At 47.1% G+C, this 7072-nt stretch overlaps 2 protein-coding genes across 8 annotated transcripts in view; one reads left to right on the top strand and one right to left on the bottom strand.

Annotated features, from left to right (window-relative positions):
• LOC146552778 (uncharacterized) overlaps nucleotides 1-739 on the top strand; it is a 9447-nt gene extending 8708 nt beyond the window's left edge. For all 6 annotated transcript variants that reach the window (XM_085254240.1, XM_085254242.1, XM_085254241.1 and 3 more), the window contains one exon: nucleotides 306-739. Coding sequence is in view for 1 of the 6 variants with exons in the window: in XM_085254244.1 (XP_085110370.1) it covers nucleotides 306-404 (99 nt within the window). In the remaining 5 variants the exon portion in view is untranslated. The remainder of the gene's footprint in view (nucleotides 1-305) is intronic.
• On the bottom strand, nucleotides 641-6746 carry LOC146552777 (uncharacterized). 2 transcript variants are annotated; one of them, XM_085254422.1, is made up of 5 exons: nucleotides 6280-6746; nucleotides 4247-4290; nucleotides 2797-2964; nucleotides 1718-1812; nucleotides 641-1243 (listed from the first exon to the last, which is right to left on the bottom strand). In XM_085254422.1, exons 1-5 carry the CDS (start codon nucleotides 6344-6346, stop codon nucleotides 1006-1008), a joined length of 612 nt encoding a protein of 203 aa, XP_085110548.1. In that variant the 5' UTR covers nucleotides 6347-6746; the 3' UTR covers nucleotides 641-1005. The 2 variants fall into 2 exon arrangements, with proteins under 2 accessions (XP_085110548.1, XP_085110549.1); XM_085254423.1 differs by lacking the exon at nucleotides 6280-6746 and adding an exon at nucleotides 4907-6271.
• Nucleotides 6747-7072: the final 326 nt, after the last annotated feature.

Genomic DNA, 7072 nt, shown 5'->3' with positions numbered 1-7072 from the left:
GTCTTTGCTTAGTGACGTGCGCGTGACATCTTCTTACTGTGCACACACGGAAACTCACCTCCATGTTTGCGGGAGTCAGTGGCGACCATATTTTGATGATGCGTACGGGCAGTTTAAAGGCACAGACACACGTTTGAATCTCAGACTGCAGCATCGTGGCTTCGCTCGCTCACAGCTGTGCTTTTAGCTGCTTGGACAGACGGCTGAGCAGAAGGACGGACTGACAGCCGAGGCGTTCCCCGTTTACTTTGTCCTGATCAGCTGACTCTGTGTCTGACTCCTCCTCCTTCTCTCCTTTGTTCCAGCTGGTCATCCTGAAACTTCAGAGCGTGCTCAGTCTCAGTCGGCCCTCCAATCATGAGTGTTTCAGCATCAGTGCGGCCTCATCAGCGTGTGATGTTTGACTGACTGACTGATTATTTGTTTGATTGACTGATTGATTGAGGAGAGGATGATGGGATCTTCACGTGTATTTTAACGGATTTTAACCTCAGACAGTTTTTAGTGCTGATTTTATGAACTGCTCCTTTAAACGTGTAAAACTTTTGATTTCTTGCTTGAAACATGGCTGAATGTTTTTAACACTTTGCTCTTTTAACCCTCACAATAGATTTATTGATTGTATTGATTGATATTGGAATGGATTTTAAATGATTTTATTTCTTTTTTAAACATCAAATTTGTGAAGTGACACAAAAACAAAGTGACTGCACAGTTTTAATAAAGCGATGAAGCTGGACCGGTGTCCCGACCTTTTTCTGAAACCTCAGTGAGCGTCTCTGACAGTGACGGTGGCTCCGCCCCGTCTGAGGGGTCCAGCTGAGGCTGACGTCGGGCAATCGGGGCTGACTGGGAGGTTTTCGATGGACAGGTGACTCCATCGGCCTCTGAAACTCGCTTCAGACTCCAGCAGATGAAAGAGGGCCTCCCAGTGATCTGGACCTGACCCCTGGGACTCCTGGGTCACGTGCAGAGGAGGAGGAACAGGAGGAGTGAACTCGGGGTCTAGTCTGGCTGGAAGGCGGTGTTCACGGAACCGGTATCGGGGGTAGGATGGTGGATGTGGGTGAGATGCGGGCAGCTCTTCCTCCTGGATTTGGCCAGGACTCGGTGGAGGAGGCTCGGAGACCCCTGAGGAGCCGCGGAGGAGCCTCCCGTTCCTGCCGCCGCCACTGAGGGCCCACCGAGGCCGAGCGGGCGGCGGATGCTGTTCTTCCTGAGCAGCTTTGGGGTGCTGCGACCGCTGAAAGGAGAGAAAGTCATCAGGTGCATGTTTCACAGTGAAAACAGCCGACTCACATTCAGAGGGCTTTATTTTATTTTGGGCCCTCGGCACACAATGAGTTTCCCCCAAAGTTCTCTCTGTGTTCTCGCCGACGATCGGTCCCGTCAAAGATCCATAAAAATCTAACTGTATGTTTGGAACCGGAGAACCTCACGTCACAAGAAATCAACTACAGAGAGACAAAAGGACAACAAATAAAAGCTTCTGATATAAAATTGAAGTCACATTAGTAATAATCTGCATTTAAACGCTGAACTTTGAAAGTAAACTGCATCCATGCAGTTCTGAAACAGTCTTTAGTAATAATGGTTCAATATTTAAAACAATAAAGAGCCTCAGTGTTTGTCCTCAAACAGCAGCTAAACCCTCTGATTGTCTCTGCTCAGTGTTTCAATAAAGTTTTGTTGCTGTAAAACCTGTTTTTGTAGTTACCTCGTGCAGCCACAGGGGGCGCCTGCGGTCAATACAACTGCTGGTACTGAGCCTCTCCTCAGCAGTGTGGGCGTGGCTATGGAAGACGCTCCACCCTGTGAAACAAACAGGATTACATCACTGCTGGCTGTGAGCCAATCAGCTGCTGAGTTTGTTTTAACTTACAAACAGAAGCGAGAGTTTAGTACCAATGTTTGCTATTCAGGGTTAAAGTCATTTCAACACCTGAACACCTTTAAATCTGGTGAAGATGTGACACAGGTGAGCAGATGGGTTGCAGCGCCCTAAATTCAGCTCAAATGTGAGTTAGTATATCGTAACGCCTTTAATGAATTATTGGCAGTTTAAGAAGTTTTTTTTTTTAATGGTTAAAAAGTGTGCCTTCCTCTTATCAAGCCCATCTGTCACAGAGCTACAGGTAAGGTCCACCTGGACAGGTCACCTGTCAGCACAGAGGAAACCGGAAGAACTCAGACCTTCTTTGTTCTCCTCTGAAGTAAATGACGTTTTTTTGCATCAATAGATAAATGAATGTTGGAACTGCACAGGTATTTTTAAAGGTGTACCTGGAGCGTCTACGAGCCTTTGATCCCTCAGAAGCCTGTTTAAAACTAATCTGTGGTTTCCATTACTGCTGCCAGGTACCAAAGGGATTACCAGGTGAAAACAGGCTGGCCACGTTAAGGCTGCGCGTCGTGTCACAACGCTCACTTTAGTTTTTGCTTAAAACATGTTGCTGCTCTTCAGTCATGCCTTAAATCAGAGGAAGGTCTTTTCAGGGACCTGCTTTTCAGAGTCAATTCAATTTTATTTATATAGCGCCAAATCACAACAAAAGTCGCCTCAAGGCGCTTCATAGATACAGAGAAAAACCCAACAATCATATGACCCGCTATGAGCAGCACTTTGGCGACAGTGGGAAGGAAAAACTCCCTTTTAACAGGAAGAAACCTCCAGCAGAACCAGGTTCAGGGAGGGGCGGGGCCATCTGCTGCGACCGGTTGGGGTGAGAGAAGTAAAGGACCTCATACTGGTTGAGGTGGAGTTTCTAATCCAGTCGGCCAGGTGAGCGCCGTTACCTGCAGCAGCTCCACACAGGCGGCAGGGAAGTAACCCTCATCCCCGTTCTTCAGCCGCCCGAACCACCACGCCTCATCCTCCTTAAACTGAACCTGGACCAGGTCCCCCTGGTTCAGGTTCAGCTCCTTCGGCCAGCGGCCCCGGTACTGGATCCTCGCCACCGCCATCTGCCAGTTACAGTCAGAAGTGCTTATGACTATATCGCCCCCCAGAGGATCAAACCTGAACAGCACTTTACTCTCTAACGAAAGTTCATGAAAAACTCATGGAAATATTCAGAAAACAGGAGCCGTTAGTTTAAACGTCATCATTCTGTTGGTGCATTCGGCTTTTCAAACCATAATATAATGATCAAAAGATAGTTTAGAGGTTTCAAAAGTCCCAGTAATTTAATTTCTGATTTATTCATGTTTTAGAACATTAAAAACGTGTTAACATGTCAGCATTTTGTATTTCAAAAGGTGGTTTTATATCACAAAAACACCATAAATCCTGCAGATAATAAGTATAAATGCCCAATAAAAGAAGATGAGCTGTAGATGTGTTTAATTCTTGCTTTTCATAAATTTAAACTGACAAATTCAGTTTTAAAGTAGTTTAAATGTTAAAAATATCGTGCAGATGTCATGGTTATATTAGTGCGTTTAACCAACGTGCGGGTTATTTAAAACAAATGGTCTTTGAACTTTAAAGGTTTTCTTTGAGTTAAAACTGTCAAAAGCACATTTAAAATCAGTCTAAGAGAACGAAATCGATGCTTTTATGAATGAATGTCACTCTGAGGACGCGTGTGTGCGTCTTTAATCGGCTCAGCAGGCTGTGAATACACAGAGGTCGGAGGTCGTGCTGATGTAACACTGATTAGCCTCTCTGGTCCCGAGCCAGAGCCTGAACCCTGACATCAAGACAAACGGGTTATTGAGCTGGACTCGGGCACTGAGGTGGCTCCGCCCATTTTACCTTCTGCATCTTTTCATTGATTCTTTCACCTGTGATGTGTTTTGGCTTCTCGACACTGGAGTGTTTTTATCGGCTTTGATCAGTAACCTGGCAGCTGTTGTCTGGTGGGGGTGAGAAGGCCGAGAAGTCGGGAGGCTAACAAATGTTCATCGTCTCATGAACACGAAACAGGAAGAAATACTGAGAAACCTTACTGAGGAGCCCGACGTGCCTCAACAAACGAGACCACTGTACTGCAGAGACACCAAACATTTGTTAACGTGATCGTTTCATGAATATTTCCTGTTCCAACATCAGTGAAATCCAACACCTCACAGCTCGTTCTCGTGTTTTAGTCGAGTCATCTTTTCTTTCATTTGTAAATTTGACCAGGATCTGCTGTTATCTCTTTTCAGTGATACAGGTAAACTGCTCACATGCTTTTCAAAATAAGATGTGTTTCTTAGTTTCAGATTTTCAGAATAAAGGTGAATGAATGAATGAATTTACCTTCTCTGCTCCCACATATCTCGTCCTTGTCCTCGACCTGCAGACTGACAAACACAGGAAGTCACATCAACCAATCAGCTCATCAATACAGGTCCCACAAAACTCCTGTGTGTGTGTTTGTTCCTGTTTTACTGACATTGTGGGTCATATATTTGTGTACACAGTGCTTCTGGGCACAAAAAGCTTTGGTTGGTAATGATAGTGATTCATGGTGTCAGCTGACGTACGAGAAGGTTCGGTGCGTTTTCAGTTCACCCGAGAAAAGAAAAACATACATTTGAATTTTTGCATTTGATTCTTACAAACAAAGATGAGAAGCGAGGAAACTTCTGCATCCTGTGAGGAAGAAGAGACTGTGAGCTGGCTCCAGCATACAGAGATGCTCAAGTTAAGACAAGGAATTTAGACAAGAGCCGATCAGATCTGTGCAGACAGATTAAAGGATCAGAGACACTGCAAGATGGAATCTGTGTGATTTAAGGAACAGCTGATTTTCTGCTGCCTCTCTTCCTCGCTGTTCTGTCCAAAGCGGCGAAGGTCCGATGTCATGTTTTTAACATCCACCAGGTTGCCAGTTATCTGTTTCACACCTCACCTTTCCATGGATATCTTACCCTCTCCTCGTGTTCAGTCTTATAACTAAAGATGTGTCAGGTTCACCTTCGAGGGAACGGTCTCTGGAGCGAGCCTGATCGAAGCGTGCGGTTAAAATGCTGCTGAAGGCGTTCACCGGTCACCTGGTAGATGGTTGTCACCGAGTGTCCTCAGCAAGTCGCTGTTACACCAGATTAGCTTTGTATAAAAGTGTAAAGATGGCATCACTTCCAGCTGCTTTATTCCATTCAGCGGTCCGAGACGGATCCTGGTCAGAGTCTGATCCCAGGAAACGCTGCGGCCTTCAGGTGCTTGGAGATGCCGGGAAACAGGATCAGGCTGAATTAGAGCAGGAAGTGAATGTTCAAGGATCAAACACAACCGAGACACATTACAGGAAGTAGAGCGGTGATATCTAAGACCTTCACGGTTCACGAAGGAGCCGTTTTAACTTTTCCTCACTGCGAAGATCAACTTCCTGTTGATCCACTCGCAGCTGTCCTCAGACCTTCTGATTGGCTGATACCTGGCAGGACTTCACAGCAGTGTAAACTTTATCACGCAGGGTTCACGTGAACGGGTGTATTTGAACCCAAAGACCGACCACTCTGTGAAACCCGCTCGGGTTAACTCGCTCCACACGGAGTGATGATGAAGCTTCGGTTTCCTGAAGCAGACTACGGTGGTCTGATATCGTATCATCGAGGCCAAAGGTCGCCGTCTGTCGCTGAGCTGACGAGTCGCTCTTTGCTGAGAGTTTCTCCGTTTTTCTTCATAAGAGCATCGCCAGATTCTCAGGTCTTTTCCTACAAACAGGTCATTTATAGCCTGAACTTGACAGAAAAGTTTTAATGTTGGAACTAAGAAACTTGATGTCAGCAGCGTGTTTCAATGAATCAGCAAAAAACCCTCGAAAACTGTAATAAAGCTGTTCACCATCTGCCGCCCAGCGAGGCGATGTAGAGGGCACAGCTGCGAGTGAGAGACTGTGGGCGTAAAACAGCGATGAAGAGCCCGTGACCGCATCATCGTCACGCTCTGATGAAGACAGCGGAGAGTTCAGACGCTGGAGTCTGTTTGGAGATCGTGGCGTCCTCCGGACAGCACTCGGCTCAAAGCAGCATCAATGCTGATCCGTGTCTGCGGGTTCAGGAGCGACAGCGTGATCATCACACTCCAGCTGCTGAACACCACCACCCACTGTAACATCTGGAGCTCCATGAAAGCAGCACCACCACGAAGAACAGCTGGCTTCAGCAGCAAACACACCAATCTCTGTCGTCGTCAGGCGTCGCTGCAGTTAGAGAAGCTTTCTGATGGTTTAGGTCAGATTCATGAGAAGGGCACCGCCCATCAGCACCTGAACTCGGCATTGACACAAAGCGCGACTCGAGGTGTTAAGGTGTGTCTGCTGAGAGGTGAAGGTGTGCTGCACTCACCCTGGGGGGAGAAGACGGTGGTATAAACCTCGATGTGTTCGTTGCTGTGTCTGTAGATCTGCTGCATGTCGTCTGCTCACACACACGCTGGCTGTGGGTTTAAATACCTGCAGCAGTAATCCTCACACAGCTCAGCACATTTATAACAGGACACGGTGAGTCAGAGAAACTGGCCCACCGACAGATCTGCTTCTCTGAAGGCTTACTCTGCTCACAGAATCAAATCCAGAGTGAGGCGGCTTTAAACTCTGCTTGCTGCTACAGGAGGCGTGGCCTAAATGGAACAGGTGACAGAAGCAGCCTGCTTCCAGTCACCAATCGCTTCCTCTGCACTGACGAGTAAAACCACCTGACACCTGTGGGGGTCCCAGGTGTCTCCCTTTATCCTCTCCCCTGCCTGTTTGTCATTTTGAGTGAAACAAAACAGCAGCTTCATCTTACACCTGACAGGTGTGCCATGCAGGACGTCAGCTGATCGATGAAACTCCAGAGAGGAGGGCTGTCAGTACACTGATTATCAGCTCTCTCTGTTAACCCCGGCTCTCTGCGTCCGAGCACATCAGGTGACTCTTCTTGTTCTGCGAGCGCTGCCCCAATCAGAGCCGTGCTCGGACGACGATGATGATGATAAAACTCTGAGAGGTGAAGCAGCTGAATCTGTGGCAGAGCGGGAAAACAAAGATCTGACTGCTGTGAATGAGTCTGTTTCTGAGCATGCTCAGTGCTGCGGTTTGTTTCTAAGGCCTACATTACAGCTGCGAGACTGTAGCTGTGTCCCAAAACCTAACAAGTA

The sequence above is a fragment of the Mchenga conophoros genome, linkage group LG18 (assembly GCF_057382185.1).
Source record: "Mchenga conophoros isolate Kocher_MC1m ecotype Shallow Benthic linkage group LG18, M_conophoros_male_GT1.1, whole genome shotgun sequence".
In the NCBI taxonomy this organism is placed as follows: domain Eukaryota; kingdom Metazoa; phylum Chordata; class Actinopteri; order Cichliformes; family Cichlidae; genus Mchenga; species Mchenga conophoros.
The sequence above is the reverse complement of the archived record's forward strand: the minus strand, read 5'-3'. Positions and strand labels throughout refer to the sequence as shown.

Coding starts and splice junctions, on each gene's coding strand:
- LOC146552777 (XM_085254422.1), bottom strand. CDS start 6,346: ATGCAGCAGATCTACAGACACAGCAACGAACACATCGAGGTTTATACC. Junction 4,291..6,279: donor CACCGTCTTCTCCCCCCAGG/GTGAGTGCAGCA, acceptor TGTGTTTGTCAG/TCTGCAGGTCGAGGACAAGG. Junction 1,244..1,717: donor GCCCCCTGTGGCTGCACGAG/GTAACTACAAAA, acceptor CTCTCCTTTCAG/CGGTCGCAGCACCCCAAAGC.